The 23,727-nt window shown below is 50.0% G+C and overlaps 1 protein-coding gene across 8 annotated transcripts in view; it reads left to right on the forward strand.

The window, feature by feature from the left end:
• BRD1 (bromodomain containing 1) overlaps window positions 1-23,727 on the forward strand; it is a 50,247-nt gene that overhangs the window by 14,890 nt on the left and 11,630 nt on the right. For 5 of the 8 annotated variants that reach the window (XM_063075515.1, XM_063075517.1, XM_063075518.1 and 2 more), the window contains exons 3-8: window positions 5,237-5,393; window positions 10,934-11,065; window positions 11,596-11,724; window positions 12,225-12,537; window positions 15,511-15,771; window positions 21,855-22,352. In XM_063075515.1, coding sequence (XP_062931585.1) covers window positions 5,237-5,393; window positions 10,934-11,065; window positions 11,596-11,724; window positions 12,225-12,537; window positions 15,511-15,771; window positions 21,855-22,352 — 1,490 coding nt within the window. The remainder of the gene's footprint in view (window positions 1-5,236; window positions 5,394-10,933; window positions 11,066-11,595; window positions 11,725-12,224; window positions 12,538-15,510; window positions 15,772-21,854; window positions 22,353-23,727) is intronic. The other 3 variants (XM_063075519.1, XM_063075520.1, XM_063075521.1) reach the window with 3 other exon arrangements.

Here is a 23,727-nt window from a genome sequence, read left to right on the forward strand (position 1 = left end):
CCGCTCTTTTGGTCAGTACATATCTGGCCGTTTTCCTTACTTGTTTTAGCTTTGCTGTGTCTTTTAAAACTGGAATTTTTTTTTAGCCAATTTGACCACCTCTTTTAATTAATGAGTTTAGGTCTTCTTTACCCCTGATGTATTGGTTCAGGTTTTGTTGCTTTTTTTGTATGAGAGAGGCATTTTTCCTTCTCTGCTCATTTGGAAGGTTCACATTCTATTCTAACTTTTATTTTCAGTTTTCAAAAATATTTTACACCTGTAAAATTTACCATCTTAACCATTTTTAAGCGTACAGTTCAGGGGCACTGAGCACATTCACACTGTGTGACTATCACCTCTCTCATCTCCACAGTCTTTTCATCTTCCCAAACAGAAACTCCGTCCCCATTAAACAATCGCTCCCCATTTCCTTTCCCCCAGCCCCTGGCACCCACCACTCTGTCTTCTGTCTCTGTGAATCTGACTCCTCTAGGTACCTCATATGAGTGAAATCATAAAGAATTTGTCTTTTGGTGACTGGCTTATTTTGCTTTGCATAATGTCCTCAAGGTTCCTCTGTGTTGTAGGGTGTCAATTTCCTTTCTTTTTAAGACGGAACAATATTCCACTGTGTGGATGGAGCACGTGTTGTTTATCCATTTATCCGTCAATCAGTGGGCACACGTTTGGGTTGTTTCCATGTTTTAGTTATTGTGAATAATGCTGCTATGAACGTGGGTGTACAAATGTGTGTTTGAGTCCCTGTTTTCAATTCTTTGGGTGTATACCGGGGAGCGGAATTGCTAGGAATTCTCTTTTTAATATTTGAAGAGCTGCCTCGCTGTTCTCCACAGTGGCTGCACCATCTTGTCCCACTAGCAGAGCACAGGGCTCCAGTTTCTCCACATCCTGGCCGACACTCGCTATTTTTGTTTATTTATTTTTTTTATAGTAGTCGTCCTAATGGGCATGCAGTGGTATCTCATAGTTTTGCTTTGCATTCCTGTAATAATTGTTTAAGTTGAGCATCTTTCCATGTGTGTATTGGCCATTTGTATACCTTCTTTGGAGAAATGTCTATTAAAGTCTTTTGCCCATTTTTGAATTGGATTGTTAATTTTTTGTTGAGTTTTAGGAGTTCTCTATATAGTCTGGATCTTAATCCCTTATCAGGTACATGATGGGTTGCTCTTTACTCCACTGATGTTGTCTTTTGATGCCCACATTTAAAAAATTTTCGTGAAGTCTCATTTGTCTATTTTTTCCTTTTGTTACCTGTGCCTTTCCAAGAAATCATTGCCAAATCCAATGTCATGAAGCTTATGCCCTATGTTTTCTTCTAAGAATTTGTAGTTTTAGGTTGTACATTTGGGTTTTTGATGCGTTTTGAGTTAATTTTTGTACATGGAGTGAGGTGGGGTCCAACATCATTCTTTCGCATGTGGCTATCTGTTTTTCCCAGCACCATTTGTTGAAGAGACCGTCCTTTCTCTATTGAGTGGTCCTGGCACCCTTGTCAAAAACATTTGACAATATGTGCGAGGGCTTATTTCCAGGCTGTCTGTTTTCCTTATGCCAGTGCGACACTGGTTTGATGACTGTAGCTTACATTAAGTTCTGAAATCAGGAAGTGTGAGTCCTCCAGCTCTGTTCTTTTTCAAGATTGTTTTGGCTATTCAGGGTCCCTTGAGATTCTGTATGAATTTTAGGGTCAGTTTTTCTGTTTCTGCAAAAAACATCTTTGGGATTTTGGTAGGGATTTTATGGACTCTGGATCACTTTGGGTGGTATTGACATCTTAATGGTATTAGGATTTCATGTGTATACATTTCATTATGGTACTTCTGGTGGTTTCCATGTTAATATCAATGTGTCAACGTGTGTACTTGACTTAACGAAGTCTGAGTGTCTTCCCCTAGTTGAAAAACCCAAGAGACATTTGATGCTGGAAATCTGGTGACCTTCCCTCATTTTCAGGGATTCATTTCCTGGTATTTATTGAGCTGTCCAGCCTTTGGGACGTTCATGTCTCTGCTTTAGTTCTGTTATTTGGAGTTGTCTCCCTGACTTGTGTGTCTGTGGAGGGGTTCGGGCTTCCCAGCCTGGAAGTCACTCTTCATTCCCTTAAACCCTCTGTGTAACCCTGGGTTCTTCCCTAAAATAATTTTGAAAAGCAGTTAGTGCCATCCACGTTCTTGAGTTGAAGTCTAGCATTTTTCACCCCAAGGTCAAATATGAAAAGGCATAATTTCTGGAATACGGGAAGTATACACATCATTTCCAGTGGATCCTGGGTGGTCCGGCATTTGACTTGACATCCTGCTCCTAGAACATGCAGCCCCTGCCTGGGGCCTGCTTCTGCCAACCCCATCCTGACCCGCATGCCCATCTTGCCGGGCTTTGAGCATCGAGGTTTCGTCCTGACTAGGTTGTTAAAATTGTTAGTACAAACTCAAGCAAAACAAGCGTACAACTTGAAAGTTCTTAACCATAAGTGACATTTAATGAGGATGCCTCTCGATGAAATGGGGCTTTAAAAAGACGCGTTGGTGTTTCCACAGACTAGTATTCCTCACTGTTCGGATGTGACAGGCTCACCCTTAGTCCTGCTCCTGGGTTCTGTTTTATGGATGTGAGTGCTGGAACCCAGATCATGTGTAAGCAGGCTGTACAAAGTAGTCTTGTTGTAGCACTGCACTCAGTTTTAAAACTTTATTTCCAAGTTATACCAAAAATTGCAAACTGATGTTTCTCAACTGGACTCCAATTCCATCCTCCTTGAGTTTCACCAGAAGCTAAACATGGGCACCTGTGCGCCTGCAGAAGGGCTAGAATAGCCGTTGCATTCAGAAAGGCTTGGGAAAATCTTCAGTATACGCTTGCCAACATCATGTTTTGAAAGTATTTTATTTTAAAAAGAATACAACATCAGAAAGTTGTGTAAAACAGATGTGTAGATTAATGAATTACTATAGAGTAAACACCCTGTAATCAACATCTGTTTCAGAGGTCAGGACCTCGCCAGCCCACAATTCCCTCCATGCTTTGCCTGGGACCAAGCACCATTCTGGCTTGTGTGGGACTCACTCCTGCACCTTTCTCCCTAAACACCCAGTTTACGCGTGCTTCTAGGATAATACTTGTGTCCTTTAATCTCTCTTTTCTGAAAGGTCCCTTTTTCTTTATTTCCCTTTGGAGTTTAATTGTCGAGAGTCCTCTCAGATACCTGTACTGGCTCGGGTCCCTAGATTCCTGACCATAGCGGGTCCCTTGGCTGGACTTGTGTTGAGTGCTTGTCTGCGGCGTGGTTTAACGTGTTATTCTGCCCTCCACTTCCTGTGAATTGGTAGTTGGGTCTGGGGGCTTGAGGGGTACGGGCTTGATGGTAATGTGTTCACTTGGCAAGCCTGCCTCCCAGGAGGGGCTGCTGTCCTTCCTGCAGGCGGTGATGGGCACCTGTCATCCACTCCCTCTTTGCTGCTGGCAGCAGCTGGTCAGAGGTGTAGCCAGCATTCCACATGCAGTGTTTTCATCAAAGCCTGCTGTCACTGCCTGAGAGCTGTTCTCATGTCCAAAAATCCTGACTGCAGAAGATGGTGGTGTGTTTTATGAGGTCAGAATCTTTCTTTGTAAGCGTATTGCCAACCAGCATTTCTTTGGATCTTCAAGTTATTTAAAAACACTTGTTCTCTCATTTGATCATTGAAATGCTGCTTAGTGTGTACATGTGCATTGAAACATCAGTATTCACGTCAAGATCACTGAGCTGTACGTGGTATGATTTGTGCAGTTTCCTGCACATGGGTTATGCTCAGTCAAAAGTGGTAAAAATCAGAAATCACATCTGTGAGGTGACAGGGCCAGCCCAGGCCCACCTGCAGACGCGGTGCCTCATGTGGTCAGAGCCTGGGTCCCCCAGCTCACCTTCCACCGGAGCCGCCCTCCTGCCTGCATCTGCATGTCCTTGGTGATGTGGTCCTTGGTGGTGGGCAGGATGTGGACGCACTGGGGCAGTCCTGCCCATGGAAGCTCCTGGTACCTTCCTCATCAGTCTGGATTCCATGGGCCACTCTTGAAAAGCCCCTATGGGGTTCCTGGCATGGATTTGCTCTTGGAGTTGGTTCCCAGTTGGGTCGGTGTCCTTCCACAAGGCCCACACTTGAGCCATGTCCTGCCAGGAAAGGTGGTGTTGGTTCTGTGTGATGTGCAAGAGGCATCAAGGGACTTGGTGACCCCAGGAGGGCCGCACGTGCTCCTGAGTGCCTCGAAGGGCGGTGTCCCCTGCAGAGCTCAACGAGGAGGCAAGAACCATGTGATTGGAGCAGTCTTGGGAATGAACTGGACACAGACGAGCTGGGGATTTTACCTGACATTTCTGTTTGTGGATTATTCCGTAAAACTTTTGATTTGCATTCTTTTAAAAATTTGATCTTAAAATTCCTTAATTTCTATCCTGAAATTTTGATGTTTGGAGCACAATGAGGAATGTCTCCTTGTTGCATTTTATATTTTTGTTAAGTTTTGGCTTATGATTAAATTTAGATTATTTTTTTAGTGACTTTGTGAGACAAATTGATGAATTATTTTTTGTCTCAGCAGGAAGGGTAATAACAGGGACATGAAAACTTTCTGGCTAGTCTTTAAGGGTTTTAAAATTATCATCTTTTTTCCTCATGCAAGTGATTTTAAAATCACTTTGCATTTTAAAGTCCTTAAAAGGGTGATGTTTTTGTGGAGACATGAGGATGACTGCTGCAAGAACTGTGACTGCTCTGTGGGTGCAGTCCTGCCACTGCTGCTGTTGCCCTGAATTTTCACATCTCTTCCTGCTTGAGGTGACAGAGTGGGGCTAGTGCCCTTGTTCTCCATTTCTCCTGAGCGTGACCTGGTCTCACTTCTGTTGGAGCTGATGGGGCTCTCAGTAGACATTGGTCGAGGTCCACCTGTGTGTAGACGGAAAGCACATAAAGAACTCTAACGTTTAAAGCTTTTCTCAGAGTATTTTCTTTTAGATGTCTAATCTGATAAATATTTCAGCAAATCAAAAGTGGATGAAATATTCAAGTAGGTAGATCAGGAACTCTGTTTCAGCAATACCAGGGGTGGTAGGAATTGTGTGTGTTATGCTCAGGGAGGGACGCAGAGTGTGGATGTGTGTGGGTTTATTAGAAGTGGCACTGTCATTTTAGTCTCCACGACGAGAGTATCCTGATACACTGCGTTACCGCTAAACTCTGAGTTTTCTGTGTTTTAGATTAAATAGGATTGCGAATCAGGTGGCCATTCAGCGGAAGAAGCAGTTCGTGGAGCGAGCTCACAGCTACTGGCTACTCAAGAGGCTGTCTAGGAACGGTGCTCCCCTGCTGCGGCGGCTCCAGTCCAGCCTGCAGTCCCAGAGAAACACACAGCAGGTATGTGGCCCGCACCCTCCGCGACCGCTCACTGACACTGACCAGACACACCACCTCCAGGACAGGGTGCCTGGGTCAGGCTGGGCCCTGTGCTCTTTATCCTCAGGCCCGGCTTGTCCAGCCCGAGGAACACATGAGGAGGTACGAGTACCCTGGGCTGTCAGCCTGTGGTTGTGCAGGTGACTCGTCCATCTGCACCGCCCAGTGGGGTGACTGCCCTGTGCCTGGTGCTTTGCCAGCTTGGGGACCAGGGGTGCCAGGGAAGTTGTGAGTCTGTGACCACACAGGCATCCTGTTGGAGACAGAAGAGGGGAGGCTGATGAGAGCCTGGGCCCAACAGCTGGGCTCTGTGAGCTGGGCCTGGAGTTTGAGTTTTGGAGACATTGTGGAAGGAGTGATGTATGTGAAGGGCCTTGCTCTGAAGGCTGGTTTAGTGTTGACCACAGGACATGGGGAGGGGTCCAGAGAGCTGAGAGAGGGAGCGGGAGTCTTCTTTTACAAAAGCACAAACCCAAACAAACTCTTAGGTCTTAGCAGTTAATTTGGGTTTATAGAACCATCTGATACTGTAAAACAGTTTTGAAAGCAGGGCTTAGAAATGAAAGAATTGGCTGCTGTCAGATGTCACGAGAGTAAACAAAAATAGTTCATCAGTGCATCGCTCCACAGATGTGGCCGGTCCTTTGGGAAGGGTGCGTCCACAGTTGCTGCTGCCTCGGGCTGGGGTTGGGAGGTGCGGCAGAGCGCAGTCTCGTAGAAACCCTTTGCTGTCCTTTCCACTGCAGTCCCGGGTGTGAGATAGGGTGGCCATACTCTGCACAGTGCTGGTCCCCGGCCGATAGAAGCTTGGGTCTGTAGAGTTTGTAGACGGGTTGCTGTGGGCCACGGCACCTGTGTTTTCTCAAGCGCTCTGCGGCTGTTCTCGTCCCCTGCGAAGATGGCCCAGTTCTACCATGCGGCGCTGCTCTGGTGTGCTCCATGGTAGTTATGGAGGCTGCTCTGAGCCTGGGACTGGCTCCTTGGAGTGCTTTCTGCTTCCAGGAGGTTACTGATTTATGAGTCTGGTTTTGGTGGTGGAGTCCTTAGTTCTCTGATAGGGGCTTTGGGTGGGACCTTGTCATCACCACAGGCTGTGCTGGCCTTGGAGAAGGGGCTTCTGTGAGCCCTCCCCAAGGCTGCTCCCCTCTGCTGCCTCCACGGGGCCGACCCAGACGCATCTGCTCAGGGGGATTGTGACTACGAGGAGGCTGCTCAGGTTTGTAAGTCGGTCCTTTACTGAGCAAGAACCCTTAAATTGCCAGGCTTTATTTTGAAGTGCCTGGCACAGAGTAGTGGCTTAAGAAAGTATTTTCTGTTTGTCGAAGGAGTCAACCATGTTTTTCATTCCGTTGTGCTGAGAAACATTGCTCCACGTCTGTTCTTCTCATACCACAGCCCTGTGGGGACTCCCCACACAGCTGCAGGCCTCTGGGAGACGTGGAGTTATGAGCAGCGGAGTGAAGTGGGAAGATTGGGGTGCTGGCAGGATTGAGGCTGTAGAATTCACCCCAGTGATGGTGAAGAGATGGGAAGGAGTGTTTGGATGCAAGGAAGTTGAGAATTCAGACGACCTTGGATCTTGTCTGGGGCTGGAAGGGACTCTCCGCATAAGTCATGGGGTGAACCACAAAGGAACAGAGTCAACAGATTCCATGTAAAACAAAATGCTGACGTGGCTGTGCGGGCTGGGGGTAGGAGGCACATCACCCTTAGCCCGCATAGGAGCTCGGGAACAAAGGGCGCAGGGCTGGATGGAGCAAGGCGGAGGGGGGCAGAGGGTCATGCCTGCAAACACTGAGCAGGCCCTGGCCCGGGGCCTCCCTCTGTGGCCGCCTCTCCACCATCGCCCTAAGAGCCACCAGGAGCATGGTGGTTTTCACGTCATGTCACGTCACACACAAAATCAGTTTGTAATGAGGAGAGCGTTGACCACGGGACAACTAGAAGGGAGGGGCTAGCTGTCCTGGCAGAGGACCAGGGCTCTGTAAAGATGTTTGGGAAGGAGTCAAAGGAGCTGCGTTGATTTGAGCCCATAACACTGAAAACAGTTGCTGCTGAGAGCCTCGAGCTCTGCCGCTGGGTAGACAGGGGAGTCCGGAGGGAGAGACTTGGGCTTGCAGAAATGGCTGGAGAAGGCTCACTCTGTGCTTGGAGGTCCGCCCGCTCAGAGCCATGGGGCTGGTGTGGGAGTGTGAGAGCCGGTGGTGCCCACAGTGCCTGCTGCTCCTGTTGTCATGAGCAGGGCGGGGGTAGAGCTGAAGGGCCCCACTCAGACTGTGGTGCCACGTTGTGCCAGTGAGGGTTGGTTTTTCTGGGGCATGTCTAAAATGTAAGGTTGCACGTGGCATGGTTAAGGCTGGGTGTGGTTTAACGATTTGAAGCTTGAGAAGTACCTGATGCTGTGACTTGATGCACCTGTATTCCTTCTCTCCTGCCCCTGACCCTCCTGTGGGGCAGGCAGGTGCCTCAGGAGAGGCTCTCCGGTGCCGCAGCAGGGTCAAGGATGGCCGCCTTCTCAGTGGTCTGCCCTGGCTATGTGTTCAGGGTCCCTGCAGGTACTGGCCTGGTGGAAAGGAGGTACCTTTCCGGGGGCCTTTGTACTGGCATGTGCAGTGGGTAGGAGCTGCGGGTGTGCACCGGGGGAGGAGGAGCTCGAGGTGACTGCTTAGATTTAGGTTGAGTGGTAGTTTGTCATCAGTGCACGCTCGGCGGTGTTTGCAGGCCTGACCGACTGCCTCTTTGTTAATCCTGCCCCCTGCCCCCTTCCTCTCCTGCTCTCTGTGAGCACGTCCACCAGCTTTTATCGTGTCTGTCCTCAGAGCATTGTTGGGTGGTATTGCCCACACATGAGGCCTCTGCCCCCTCTTGCTGGTGGCACAGGAGGCCAGCAGCTGGCAGGGCTAGAACCTCTGCCCTTGGGGTCTTAGGCCCTTGGTTGTGGCCCAGGACTTGAGTGGATGTGTCAGGAGCCTCTACCCTGTGGAGCTAGCCAGTGCCTCATCACTGGACTGGCCTGTCTCGCAGCACGGGTGATTTTAATCAGAGGGAGCCAGTCCTTACTGGGAGGGGGATTCTGGTCGTCTCTGCCCATCCCCCTGCATGGAATCCCCTGCAGTGTGTGTTTGGAACTGAAACGCTGCGGGGCATGGTGTTTCTTCTGGCTATAAGTAACTTCACTTCTACCCTACTTCATGGAGTCTTCCTGGACTGATTGTTACGTAGGAAATAAAGACCACTTCAGAGCAGAGTGAGGAAACTCGGGAACTTTGGTGTAGACGAGGCTGCGCGTGTCACAGGCCCCTCAATTGGGAAGCCATTGTTTGCAGGGGCTGCTGTCCCCACTCTGCTGGGCAACGCCCTGGTTGCTGCCGGACATGTTTTCATTAAAACCAGGTCAGCAGGCAAGCCAACATGTTTTACTCACCAGCAAATATTCAGTAGAGAGCTTGTTGGGAATTACGAGGTTTCTTGGTTCGAATCACCAGGCCAAACATCCTTTTGGGTCTTGTTTCCATAAGTGTCTTATTTCAGACTAATGGACAAGATGATTTTGAGACGCTCTTGGGGAATTTGGATTTCTAAATCCACCTTTATGCGTATTTACTGGCTTTGTTTATGTAGGTATTATTGTTAACCTTGGTTTAATGACTGAGCATTTTCAGTAACATTAAGGTAAACGCAGCCATTTGTTCCGTGGCGGCTGCTGGAGCCACCTCACAGTGGAGGTGGGAGGTGCCTGCAGGACATGGCTCCTCCCGGGCCCTCCGTGAGCTCGTGCCGTCCCTCTCGGCCCCTCTTGTGCCTTCTCTGCTCTTTGTGTGGACAGTGAAGCTTCCTTGCAGCCTCTCTGCCTTCAGACCTAAGTCCTTTAGAACGTGCACCTGCAACATAGGCCATGGACAGTGCCAGGTGGTATGGCTGATGGGATTTTCCTAAGGATCGAATCTCAGTGCTGTAGCTTGGTGGTGGTGGTCGTGGGGCAGTTGAGGGACAGAGCAGTCCAGAGAGAGGGAGTGGAGGGTTCACAAGCATGGAGTATGTTCCAGAAGCTGATGGCAGCAGCTGTCATGAGGCCATGTGTGTCTCGGGGAGGTTGTCCTTCGGCCGTGCGGAAGGATGGCACTCACTTCCTCCCTTAATGAGACAGGGTCAGGGTGTCCCACTGCGGTGGTTGTGCAGGTGGCAAGTGGTGTCCCTGCCCTGTCCCTTCTCCACTGGGCAGAGGGAGGGGCCTTTAGCCAGGGGTGGGCATTAGCTTTGGGTGGTGACTGCTGTGGACATGTTTGTGGACCAGAGGTCCTGGCCTGGGTTGACCTTGGGGCAGTGTGAGTGTGAGGCCTGGCGGATGCTCAGGAACATGGGGGGCAGAGTGGGCTGGGGTCTGCCTGGATGAGATGCAGGAAGTGCCGAGGACTTGGTGGTGACTGGTCATGCAGGAATGCCTTTGGTTGAAATTTCCTGCGGATTGGCCAAAATGCTGACCCTGTGCTGAGGAGGCCTTTGGCCATCCTGTTGAGGCTTCCGTGAGGTTGCCGTGGGCGTGTCTCCCCCATTATGTGGCATGTGGCTCTCCTGTTTCTTCTGGTGTGACTCTTCTATGCACTCGGTTTGAGGATGCCTTCTGCAAAGGTTTCTGTGACGACTTTGGGGATAGCATAGGTGGGCCGTGGTGCCTTGTCCTGCTCAGAGAGCTGTGGGCAGTGCCGCGGTGCGCTATGTGGGCAGGTCTGTGGGGACAAGGCAGGGACAGGGCTGAGGGTCCTGGGTCCTCCTGCTTTAGCCTCAGCCTGCTCTCCCACCACCTTCCTTGTCATAGTTGTTGCAGTCCTGCGTTCTTATTTTGATCTCTCTGGGGTGGAAAAGGGCTGGTCTTGGTGAGGCTAGTGGCAGGTACTCTCTGGCACACCGTCTTGCTCCATTGGGAGTAGGTGCTGCTGGTCGGTGCTTGAGAGTGTACCTGGTCTTAGGTGCCAGCAGTGAGGCTATGGCGGGACCAACACGCTGAGCCCCCGAAACCCCCTGCACCCTGTCATGAGCCAGAATGGTCTCAGCCTGATGTATCTATGCACCTGGTTTCTTCCTGGCTGCTGCCTCCGTGCCCAGCCCTCCTGGAGGTCAACACAGGCCCCGCTGTACCTGGGTGACCACTGACTCCTGTTCCTCCTGCTAGGCCAGTGCCCTTTGGGAGCCTTTCTGGGTCCTGTGAAGGCCCCGCTCCCTCCTGCTTGTGGAGACCTCTTCGTGCTCCGGAGGGTGGAGGCCGTGCACTGGTATTGGCTCCCGTATCGGTTGGCCCTTTGTCCCTCCGTCACGGCGTTGTCATGGGGGGTCCAGTGAGGGTTGGTCCCATGTCCTGGCCAGGACAGGCCTGCAGGACCCCGTGTTGCTGATGGCTTCAATGTGCACAGACTTACGGGGTCTCTCGCCTGTGTCAGTGTCTGGGCCCTTTGCAGGCACAACCTCTTGTATGACTAACGGAAGCTTTGAATTCTCTTTCTCAGAGAGAAAATGACGAGGAAGTGAAGGCCGCCAAGGAGAAGCTCAAGTACTGGCAGCGGCTGCGGCATGACCTGGAGCGCGCCCGCCTGCTGATAGAGCTGCTGCGCAAGCGCGAGAAGCTCAAGCGTGAGCAGGTGTGGCTCAGGGCTTCACAGCTGCCCCCACCGCAGGATGGTCCCTTGAGCACCCTGGGGGCATCGAGGACCCCTGTTGGCCTCACGGGAAATGCCCTGTGGTTGGAAACGCCCTGGAGCGGCTCTCAGAGGGCTCGGCTGCCCTCATGCACCCGCGGTACCTGCCCAGCTGCCCTGTCCACCCTCTGTGCTGTTGTCCCCATCCCCCAGCACGTCCAGCCCTGTTGGCCCCACGTTAGCACCTCACTGAAGCTGGGCCAGGCAATTGTCTTCCCTGGATTGCAGGGCATTTATGGAGGGCGGCCTTGGCCTCTGCCTGGAGGATGCTTGAGGGCCAGGAGGAGGGGCTGCCTCTTGGGCAGGGTGGCAGCTGGGCACAGGGTGTGTGGGCCCCGCGTGGGGAGGCTTTGCGATAGGGTTTGAAGCACACACTTCTGTGTGGCTGTGGGATGTACTGGAACTGAGCTTGGCGAGTTGGGGGCACGCTTGTTTGGCTCCCTAGGGCTAAAGCTCGGTGCTGTTGTCTCTAGGTGAAGGTGGAGCAGATCGCCATGGAACTGCGGCTGACCCCGCTGACGGTGCTGCTGCGCTCAGTCCTGGACCAGTTGCAGGAGAAGGACCCTGCAAAGATATTCGCCCAGCCTGTGAGTCTGAAGGAGGTGGGTACTGGCGCTGCTTGTCTTCTAATCCTGGTGTGACTGGATTGCGCTGCTGCCTGAGTAGCAAATGAACTAGGTAGAGTCCATTTACTTATATTCTTAGTCCCCATTTTTGTTTAGTTATTTTTTATTACAAATTGTTACATTTCACTGTAAAATACTGAAAGTACATGCCAGAGTCCGCACAGAGCCCTCAGCAACTGGTGGTGTCTGCCTGACCATCGTACTTGTGAACATGCTCTTATTTAAAGGAACTGGAGTCTGCAGGTCCCTGCAAGGATTTGAGTTTATATACCTGGTTGGCCTCAGGGCTGCCACTGGTTAGCTATGTGAAAATAGTCTTTTTGTGTGTGTGTGTGTGTGTGTGCGCGTGCGTGCGTGCGTGTGTATGCATCTGTTAAGTATGACAGGTTTATTGGTTGTATATTGGAATAATAAGTATAGAAAAATTAAGAATCTTTTTTAGTTTGTAAATGATTATTTTTCCTCCCTAAAATTAGGTACCAGATTATTTGGATCACATTAAACATCCCATGGACTTTGCCACAATGAGGAAACGGTTAGAAGCTCAAGGGTATAAAAACCTCCATGAGTTTGAGGAGGATTTTGATCTCATTGTAGATAACTGCATGAAGTACAATGCCAAGGACACCGTGTTTTATAGAGCCGCAGTGAGGCTGCGCGATCAGGGTGGTGTTGTTCTGAGGCAGGCCCGGCGTGAGGTGGACAGCATCGGCTTGGAAGAGGCCTCGGGGATGCACTTGCCCGAGCGGCCCATGGTGACCCCTCGGCGGCCTTTCTCCTGGGAAGAAGGTAAGAACCGTGCTGAGGAAGAGACGAGGGAATGCTCTTCCCACCAGACTCTTTTCCTGTTCTGGGATGTCAGCACAGTCCAGGAGAGATAGAACATGAACCACACACATAATTTTAAATTTCCCGGTGGTCTTATTAAAAAAACTCAAAAGAAATAGGTGAAATTTATTTTAATAATATATTTTATTTAACTTAATATATTTGAAGTATGAAGATTTCAACATTTGATCAGCATAAAAATTAGTAAGGGGGTATGTATTGTTTTTTATTCTCTCTGCTACCTGGTGTTTTCCTCTGCCTTTGTAGGGCTCTTGTGTGTTTCTTTCTTGTATTTCATGCTCTCAACACATTTCCCTGTGGACCAGCCACATTTCGGGGCCCACTGGAGAGACACACGTGGCCAGTGCCTCTCTATGAGGCTGCCCAGGCCCAGAGGACACAGATTGAGGAAGCGGTATAGTTGGGATTTGCACCCAGAGTGGACCTTGTTCACTTCTGCGGATGTCCTGCAGCTAGAGGCAGGCTGTTGGCAACTGTTTCAGAGTTCAGCACTGAAACTCTCATTGGCTTATTAGCTTCTGACCCTTCAACTTTGTGGTTTGTACGTGGTGCAGAAAGGGCCTCAGGAGCAGTGTGCCACTGCCCTCATGGGCTGCAGCCTGGGCCTGCCCCCACGTGCCCACCCCACACACGCCCGCCCTCTTCACACGTCTCACCCATCCTTGGGAGCCTGGCATGCCCCTTGCTGCACCCTGCCCTGTCATCATCCGTTGTGTGGTGTGACCTGTCCAGATGTGTTGGTGGAGCATCTCAAAGCATGGTTTTCTGGAACTTAAAATTGTTAGTAGCAGTTGCTGGGTGTCCGATTCATTTATTCAGAGGTCTTGGCCTCCCCTCTCTCCTGGTAAATTGTTGGCCAGTGTAAGACTCCTTCTGAGTGTGGTGCAGCCTGGCTTCTCCCTCCCCCCCCGTGTCCCGCTGGTCATGGGGTGTGGCCAGTGAGCCACTGTGTCTCCCGACTCTCGCCTGCTCTTCCCTCCCTCGTGCAGCATCCCGGCAGCGCAGAGCTCCCTGCTTCTTCCTGGAGCTCTGTACTGCTACCATCCGTGCCCAGCACAGAGGGACTGTCTCCTTCCAATGCTCAGGCATCTGCTAGGGTGAGCAGGATAGGTTGTGTTCTTTTTTAAAGAGTGGGAATATATTTATGTTTTTTGTCCAGTTTTAAGAGTAACGCATTTTGTAGAAAGTTGGAAATATAAATGAGTGCAAGCTCAGTACCCAGTGCTGACAGCTCTCAGCAAATTTGGGTGGCGCTTTCATTCCTAACTTTGCTCCCCGGCCAGCTAAATCAGAGCCACCCTCTTCTGAAAGATGCCCAGGGGAGCCGAGTACAGCTGGGGCTGAGAGCCACTGTCTAGAGTGAGCCTCAGGCCTTCCCGTGCTCTTCCCTTTCCTAGAATGTTTTTCCCCAGCCTCTGTGGAGCACGGGAAGGAGCCCCTCCCCAAGCCTGCCCTGTCTGACTTGGACCCCTCAGAGGCCCACCACGCCAGTGCCTGGCTCCGAGGGTGGCATCGCCTTCCAGCTCTTAGAAATGGAAAGGCCTCCATCACACCTGGTTCTGTTTCTCCTGAGCAGCCTGGACAGTAGCCTCCCCCTAAGGCCTGTTTCCCCTGGTCTCTGTGGTCCTCCAACACCTACCTCTTGTGTCCCTGCCACCATGTGACCTCTGTGAATGGAAAGGGCTTGGGGGCTTTCAGAAAGTGGCCATGCAGGCTGTTAAATAAATTTCTACACCCAGGTTTTTTGTTAAGGAGAAAATTAAAGGTGAAGGTTCTAATTTATTTCGACCTCAGTATTTGGTGGGGAGCAGGTGAGCCAGTGGACCACAGTGTTGCTCGCTATGGGTGCACCTGCTGTTCTGTGGCCAGCCCCGAGCACACCCAATGCCACTCCTCTGCCCTTGTCCCCGAGACCTCTGTCCTGGCACAGATGTCACAGGCGGAGAAGCTGTTCGTCCTCCGTTTAAAAAAGACAGATGTGGCAAGGCTTTTTTCTTTGGGCTTTCGCATGGCATTTTTGTTGATATGAACATTTTTGAGGCGTCACCTATGATGTTTTGTTAGAAGTGGTGACATGGATACAAGTCATGGGCCCTTCTGTTTTAGGGGTTTTTATTTCCTTATGCCGGTGCCTTATCCATTTCATAAGTGAGATAGATGCTTTCGATGAAATGTTTGGAGGAAGGTGAATTCATTTGTTTCAGGACAGTCTTGCTTTATTTTTTGTCTTCTCTCCGCCTTTCTCTTGCTCCTGGTTTTATGTTCGGATAGTTCTAAAGAGCTGTCTTTTCTCGGCCATCTCTCACTAATTGAAGGTAATTTGTGCTTTATAAATTTTAGTGCTCTATTGAAATTGCTAGGGACTTCAGTAAAAATGCCTGAAATTCAGAATCATCTGTGAATTTTGCAGCCCAGTTTTAATAAAGCCACACAACAATCTACATCTGAAGACTACAGCTAAGATGAGATTCACAGTGTGCAACCAGCCCTAAGTTAGCACATTTGCAAGTCATCAGTGCAGGTCCATGCTGAGTGTTGCCTGGTCGGTGGGGTGTGCGCACCTGTCCCCTGGTCTTTGTCTTGCACACTCACTCGGACAGTTAGGCTGTCCTCACAGGAGGGTCGTGTTCCAGGAGGGGTTGTTGCAGGTGTCATCTGGATGCTGCTCCTGCACTGTCCCCGCTGTCGGTCAGCTGTGGGAGTAGAAATTCTCCTTCAGGAGCATCCTGGTGCTTCCCCGTAGCAGTAGCACCTTTGTGGCTGTAGAGTGCGTGGGTGGGGGGGGGTGTCTGTGCCTCAGTGCTAGACAGCCACACCCGGGGCCAGGTGGTTTAAAAAATGGTTGGGACCAGTGAAGTGTTCTCAGGAGGTGCACAGGGACGTGAGACTAATGGTGTGTGTGTTTTGGTTCAGTGGACAGGTTGCTGGACCCGGCCAGCAGAGCCCACCTGGGCCTGGAGGAGCAGCTGCGGGAGCTGCTGGACAAGCTCGACCTCACCTGCTCCATGAAGTCCAGTGGCTCGCGGAGTAAACGAGCAAAACTGCTGAAAAGGGAAATCGCTCTCCTTCGAAACAAGCTCAGCCAGCAGCACAGCCAGCCCCCAGCAGCGGGCTCAGGTACTGGAAGCTTTGAAGAGGACGCTGCTCCGCTGGGGCTGGAGACGGGGGACGAAGGTGAGCTCACTGTGCGCGAGGGCTCTCGCCGTCGGCCCGCTTTTCAGGGCAAGGCTTAGGCACGGGTCTCAGGGTCAGCCATAGAGATGCTCAGCAGTCACACAAAGCCCTGCCACTTGATACTGCCACTGGGTTTTTGTTTCCTTTTAAAAAGACATTATGGTTTGTGCCGTTTGTGTTGTAGTTTGGCAGTAAAATAGTTTACAAAGTTTAGGCCACAGAATAAGGTATTCTTCCTCAAGTTGGGCCTGAAAACCTATTTAAAAAGAGTGGTTTAAATCTTACACTGTGTTGAAGAGTAGAACTGGCTGGCTTATGTGACAAGAGTGAGAAATACTTTTCTTGTGTTTTGTAAGTTGAGGGAGAGCCATTTAATTATGCACTAGATTGTCAGATGCAGCTTTTTGAAAGTACTGTTTAAAAAACCCTTCTCTCTTAAATGCTCCCCACAATGTTGTAAAGGGTGGGAATGTTCTTTAGGTGCCTGGTGACAGAGGCGAACCCTGGCTTGCTATGCGGGCCTCAGCCCTGCAGACTGCAGTGCTAAGCAGACGACGGCTTGTCTGAGCAGCAGAAGAATGTCTGGGGAAAGAGCTAGACAGCAAGGATGTTTTTATGTGTAGGAAACAGCTATAGGAGATTAAACCCATCCATCCAACAGGCAGACTAGTGAAAATGAGTAATGTGAAAATCAGAGGTAGCGAGAGGGTAATTTACGAGGAGTAATGCTTGTATCCGTCTAGGGTGGGGAGCAGGGAGGTAGTCAGAGGGGCACGTCCTATGTTTGGTGAAAGGGAACTTCATGTGAAAATTTAGAACTAAATTGAGCATGGAAAAGTTGGTAGAAAGTCAGCCTTACGCTCTTTGCCCTCTCCTTTTCTAATTAAAGTCAACACGTTTCAGTTATATGAAACTGAAAGCAGAGTAAGACCCATTGCTGCCACAACTGTTCGTGGTTTGGTTTATAATCCTCTTGAGCTTTCCTGCATATCCAGATAAGAATAGCAAGAATATTCAAACAGCACGCACACATGATCGCTCTACAAAGACTCTCATCTGTTGTGGACATCGGGGTCCCTAAGTGCAGCCCTCGTCGTTCCTCACTGTGTGCCGCTCAGAGTTTTCGTGTAGGTTCAGCCCGCCCTGTAGATTGCGGTCAGCGATGACAGCCTCCTAATCCCTCCGCATTCCTCGCAGCTTTCCGTGTGTGGCTGTCCTCTTCATTGTGTTGTCGCTTTACGCAACCAGCAGAAACTAGAACTAGTGCCACCGAGTTCTTTTCTCTCAGAAAATCACCTCCTGTGCGTCCCACTAAGAAGTTTTTATGCCTCCTTTCCCTCACTCATTTTATACCTCTTTCTGTTTCAGTTTTATGATTCCTTTATTTAGGTTACCCCATAGCGTAACGTCCAGACTCTGGAACTTCTCTTTTTGGTGATAAGAATGTAGTAGGTCCACAGAATGGAGGCTTTATTCTTTTTTTTTTTTTTTTTTGTCTTTTTGTGACCGGCCGCACCGAGCTCAGCCAGTGAGCGCACCGACCATCCTTATATAGGATCCGAACCCGCGGCGGAAGCACTGCTGCGCTCCCAGCACCGCACCCTCCCGAGTGCGCCATGGGGTCGGCCCAGAGGCTTTATTCTTGAGTGTGAACACACGTTTACTTTCTGTTCTCTAAGGAGCCTTTTTATCATCAGCACATAACGTTTTCCTCTGCCTTTGCGAGGCCTTGTGCATCTTTTTCTGAGGAGCATCTGCTCATAGGAATCTTTGACGGCCAGACCTACCTGGGACCCTGGGCTACCTCCCTTATGTGCCTCAGTGGGTCCAGGATGGCACCATGGCCTGGTTCCCGTGGTCTTAGCTTTCATTCAGCCTGTCACAGGGCTGTCCTTGCCACGAATGGTCGTTGGATCCATGGGTTCTCCTTGAGCCAACCTGAAAAGAGTGAGGTGGGAAGAGCTCTGTCAGCAGGCCAGTTCACCATCGTCACAGGGGCTCATCTTTGTGAGTCTCATTTCTTAGACAGTCCTGGCCTCTTCACCGCGGAGCAGAAAGCTGCCTTCTCAGTTCTTTCATCAGAGCCTTCCTCCACCGGCAGCAGCCTCACAGGGCTGTGGACACCCCGCCGTCAGCCGCGGGGCCTCCCTCAGCGAGGGTGGTTCCTCAGGCCCCTCACGCTTAGCAGGATTGAGCAGGTCTCCTTGGAAGATACTGCCTGTTGCTTCATAGCTCTGGGGTCACTTTAAAGAAAGGACACCCACTGTGAAGTCTGAGATGAGGGTTCCTGCTGTTGCCTCTGGATTGTTAATCCTGTTGTTTAAAATGACTAAATTCATTTGAAGGCCATTTTCCTTCTAGCTGATGGGAAAGCTGGATAGAGAAAAAATAGCCTGAAAGTCCATCTGAGGGGAAGCAGGGGGTTGTGGGTGTGTCCCCCTGGCAGGAGAGAGTGGAGGCCCCAGAAGCGCAGCTGCGGGACAGGGAGATGACATGATGCTGGTGAAGACAGCAGAAACGCTTTGTGTGTTAGCACAGAAGTGTGGGTTCGTGATCCTTACATGGGACGAAAACCAAGAATCAGACATTTAAAGAATACTTTGGTTTCTGTGTTTTTCTTAAATATAACCGCAGTATTAACACACCTAAAAAGGTAATAATTCCTTAATATCAAATACATAGTTTCACTTACATGGTAATTTAACAGTAATCATGTAAGATATATTGTTTCTATTTGAGAAAAGCTAGACAGGGATAACTAATGTCTGGAGGAGGGAGGCACCTCCTGAGCTGGTGCGGGTTGTCAATGGCCCGGCACCTCTGCACGTCCTCCCACTGGCTCTGTTGACGTGGGCCTGGGCTGTTTTTGTCAGGTAGCCCTTTCCATGTTGGCTTCATAGTACTGAGCGTAAGCTGGTGGGGGCTGCATTCCAGGTGGAACGTGGTAATACAGACTGCCGAGGGCCTCTTGCTGAGCCTTCGGGGGCAGGTTTGTGGCTTTGAGGTGTCGGTCTTCACCTTCATGCTCAGTTTGGTTCCCGGTGACTAGATGGGTGCAGAATAATGAAGGCAGGTGGCTTTGGGAGGAGAAGTCTGCAGCATGTCCAGAGGGCCCACTTCAGTGCAGCGTCAGAGACCCGCTGTGTACCTAGCACCAGGGTCCTCCTGCTGTGTGCACGCCATGCTGGAGTGGGGGAACAGTGCACGGAGCATTGCTCACAGGGTGGGAGAGGAGGCGGGCACAAGGCAGTGTTGGTGTAGCTGCCATTCATAGGTGAAAAATTTCCCCATACATATATTGTGACTTTTCAGAGCTTTTTGTGGCTTTGATTGTGGGAGCATTTGATTGGGATAGTTGATGGCCGGGTGAGTAAAATATTGTAGAACTTTTATTGCAAATTTAACTGGATCTTTTATGTTTCGTAGAGTGGCTAGTTTAGATTAGACATCTCATGTGAAACCTATTTATGTGAATCATTTTGCTATTTTGTGTATGTGGTAAGTTCCAGTGAGTGGAATTTTAGGATATTGCTTTATATTTACAAAGCTTGAGACTCTTAACATTTGGGTCATGTAGATTTTATTCTAGAAGTTAATTGAGCATTTCTCACATGCAGTTAAATAACAACATGTAATTGTTATCAGCCAATGAGCTTTTTAAAATAATTTTCATACTTTTGTATATTAACTTATAGTAAGATTTCCACTCAAGGGACCTAATTGGGCCTGCTCTGTGGGGGGCACCAGGCAGCACTGGGGGTGTGGCCGACTGGGATGATACTGCTTGGGTGGGCAGCCATGAGTTCACTCCTCACCCCTGTGAGGCACAGGTGCTGCTGTTTTCTCATTCTACAGATAAGGAAACTGAGGCATAGATAGGCTCAGTGGCCTGTGTGGGTCCAATGGCTGGTGGAGGTGGGTTTGCACTTGGATGTCTGAGCAGCCTCTGCTTGACCTCTCCCCTCCCTTGTCCACCTGGTAAAGGCTGCAGGAGCTCATCCTGTGTACTGTGTGGCAGCTGGGGCCTCTCTGGGCCTGCTCACGGAGCTGACTGCGGAGCTGGGGTGGGCACGCAGAGCAGGTCTGAGAGTGCAGGGGGTGTGGGGGGAGAATGGCGATTGTGGTGGAGGGATGCCTTGTGTGCAGGGGCAGGGGTGTGTTCACCTTGTGGGGCTGCTGTCCAGGAAGGAGTGGGTTGCTCTGAGGGTTGAGTGAGACATGGGGGGCAGTTTGAAGTGCTTCTCAGACAGCCATGGTGAGGGTGGACTGGAGAGAGGGGAGGGCCTCAGTCGGCAGTGGCTGGAGCCCCAGACCGGGAGGAGGCTCCTCAGGCTCCATCTGTGCTGGCACAGTGCTGCTGCGTCCACCAGGACTAAGACGGGGTGACTGCAGGCCTTCGCCCTAGAGAGGCTGTAGGGATTATAGCGAGCAGTTTCAGTGTCGTGGTCAGGACCTGATGTAAGGGCCTGAGGGAGTGGCCAGGGGAGGAGAGGAAGGCGGGAAGTAGAAAGGAGTGTCGCTACACGAGAGCAGGTGGCGCACACACCGCAGGCCTGTGCCCCAGACGCTGCAGCCGCAGAGGCTGCGGGAGGAAGGTGGCCTGTGTGGTTGTGAGGTGTAGCAGAGGGTTGCATTTACCAGCAGAAAGCTTTTGCGCGCAGTCTTTAATTCTCATCCAGTCCCTTGTGGCTTGTAAATATTATTTTCTTAAGTCTGTTAGTGACTTTAGACAGAGTGGGCGGGAGGGATTTTGTTGCTGATGTCTGTCAGTGTGATTCAGGATTCAGTATTTCCACTTTATGGACGTTATGATCTCCAGATCCAGGTAATTTTCCCTTGTGACATCAGTTTTATGCACTAGATAGGCTTGTGTTTCCTATCTAAAACTTTTTTATAAAAGGCCTTTTCTAAAAAAAGCCTTTTAGTTAAAGAAACACCTTGCTCTGTGGTGTTTGAATGACTCTAACTTGCTTTCACAAGCTTTGAGGGGCAGGTCCCACCTTCCTTTGCTGCTCTTTAAAGTGAGGGAGAACTTTTTTGGAACTGTTCTCAAAGTATTTGTTCTGAGTTAATTGAATGGTTCAGAGACATAGGTGAATCTTCTGAGTTGAGCAGCTTTTTGTTATCAAAATGGCTTTTTGGACTTAAAATGTTAACCATACATATTTCAAATGGTTTTTGGGAAGTTTGCAGTTTCATAAAATAAAAACTACACCTAGTGATGATATATACTTTTAGGATCAATTACATTGTTGCCCCTGGTTTTGTGCCACACAGCCGGTAGCCAAAATCAGTCCTGCTGGGGAAACCCTGTGGTTTAGCCCAGCACGAGTCACCTTGTGCCAACAGATCATCCTTCCAGAGCGGAACCATGTCATTTTCAAACTACTCGTTTTTGTGTTGGTAATTTTTAAAAACCTTATTTAAGAGGTTAAAAGAGTTTTCTTCCAAAGACTGTTTTTATTTTTAAAGTCAGATTAAAAATAAAGCTTCCAGGACACCATTTGGGAATATGGCACAGACTTCTGTGTGCTCGAGGGGTGGGGAATTTTTTCCCTTGTTTTCTTGAGAATCATTCACAGCCACCCACCACTCCCTGTTTTTTGGCATCAGCTTAGAAAATGCTGGTCAGAAATCAGGTTTAATATGTGTTTCCTTCTGTTTGCTAACCTTGGGCCAGTATAGAACTCTGGAATGCCAGTTTAAGGTCCCCTTAGTTATGTGAAATGTCTTTTCCTCCTCAAGGTAAGTGAATTGTTGATTGTAGAAATTGTCGTGAACTTGAATGGTGTATTTAGTATTATAGTAGCATATGTGAAATAATCTTTCACCGTTTTTTTTAGAAAGTAACTCTGTGCACCTGGGCCCGGGATGTAGGGCACCAGGCCCCCAGGCTTTGGCGATAGGGAAGCACGTGGTACGACCGAGGCCCCGGGCCCTCACTGCTTAGCAGACAGTTCTGTGTAATGCTTTGTTTCCTTAATTGAATTAGTATTTTGGTGGACTTCACATTTATAGTAAATTTTATAATAGACTTTATAACCTTCAGTTTTCAAAAATCACTTTATTTATAATTTTTTCAGGAGATAAATCTCCCCCTAAACTTGAACCATCAGATGCTTTACCTCTTCCTTCAGACTCGGAGACTAACTCAGAACCACCAACCCTCAACCCAGTAGAGCTCCACCCAGAGCAGAGTAAACCATTCAAAAGAGTCACATTTGGTAATGAATTACATAGCACTTGCACTCAGAGCGCACTGCTAAGCGGACACCCTCCAGAGCCCACCCTCGCCAGTAGTGGCGATGTGCCGGCGGCGGCGGCCTCCGCAGTGGCGGAGCCTTCAAGCGATGTAAACAGACGCACTTCTGTTCTCTTCTGCAAATCGAAAAGTGTAAGCCCCCCAAAGTCTGCCAAGAACACTGAAACCCAGCCAACTTCTCCTCAGCTAGGGACCAAAACCTTTTTGTCTGTAGTCCTTCCGAGGTTGGAGACTCTTCTGCAGCCAAGGAAAAGGTCGCGGAGCACATGTGGAGACTCTGAGGTGGAGGAGGAGTCCCCGGGAAAGCGCCTGGACACAGGTAAATGCCACGGGCAGCCGGCGAGCCAGCGCCGACCGTGCTCCTGCAGGGAGCTCTTAGCCTAACTGTCTAAGGTGCTGAGCTTTTGCTTTTCCAGTGTTCTCTTACTTTCCAGAGAAGATGATGGGAATGATGTGGGTTTTCTTTCAGAAACCCTAAATCGTAGCTCTGAGGTTGGCCCCCTTGTTTGGGCGGCCACGCAGTCTCTCGGCGGCTCTGCAGCGGCCCCAGCGAGGCTTTTGCCGAAGCCGCGGGCCGTGGGTCCTGCTCTTCCTTGGCCATCATCCATCCTTTTCCTCTGATTGTTTTAATATCAAGAGCAGTTGGAGACGTAGTTTGTAGTGGATGGTGTTGGACGTGGTGTGCACTTCTGGGTGCGCCGTGCCTGTGAGGCCACGTCTGGCACTTGCCAGAACTCCACCTGCATCCCTCAGTGGGGTCTCCTGAAGTCCCTGCAAGCCCTGGGCTCCAGGCTTGGACCTGGGTCCTCCCGTCCTGAAGAACCTTGTCCCCTGGGCCCTCCAAAAGGATCGGTCCTTATGCTAAGAGCAGCACTTTGCACGGTCGGTTTAAAGAACGTTTTAACATTTTCTCACTTTTATGCAGCTTTGTCAGTACATGTACAGTAAATGATTATTGCCTCCTGAAGTAGCACTTGGAAGTGTTTTTGATGTACTGCTAAGCATTTATAGCTTAAATCCGTCCCCTAGGTCCATCACGCCCACAGCACGTGCGCAGGGTCCCTACTGTGCTGGGCATACGGGGTGCTGCCTCTGCTCTCGCAGCCTCTGCTGCTAACCCCTCAGGTGGAGGGAAGGCCCAGGAATTTTGTGTCCTTAGAGAGGTGTGACTGTCATCGGTTCATCCTCCCAGTGACGGCTACACCTCTGGGAGGTACCGGGTTAGGTCTTCAGTGTTTGCTCCCTGCGGGTGTGTTTGTAACGTGTTTGTCCTGAGTCAGAGCTTGGTTTCTGGCTGTCTGTCATCTGTCCGTCTGTTATACCTGGACGAGGAGAAGTGTGTTTTCTTCTGGCCCTGCTTGTGCCTGGGTGGTTTCTTATGCATTTCGGCAATGAAGAGGTGGGGCTGCGGTAGGTGTCCTTTTATTGCCTGGAGCCGCAGACATTGGGTCCTGTGTCCTGGAGCCTCACCAGGTCGGCTTGAAACGTTAGGCCGGCGATTCTTCATGTCACTTCCCTTTTGGCCGAAACGTCTGCGTGAAGGAGACCGAATTCCACTAGGTCTTTACAACAAAGTGCTTTTCCTGCCATTGCCAGCAAATAGATCATGCTTTTTTGTTGTCAAAGTACTTTCTTACCAATTTAATTTTAGCATGTAAGAAAATTTTGCACATATAATTAATTTTACAGAAATT

This window comes from Cynocephalus volans, chromosome 12 (genome assembly GCF_027409185.1).
Source record: "Cynocephalus volans isolate mCynVol1 chromosome 12, mCynVol1.pri, whole genome shotgun sequence".
Lineage (NCBI taxonomy): Eukaryota > Metazoa > Chordata > Mammalia > Dermoptera > Cynocephalidae > Cynocephalus > Cynocephalus volans.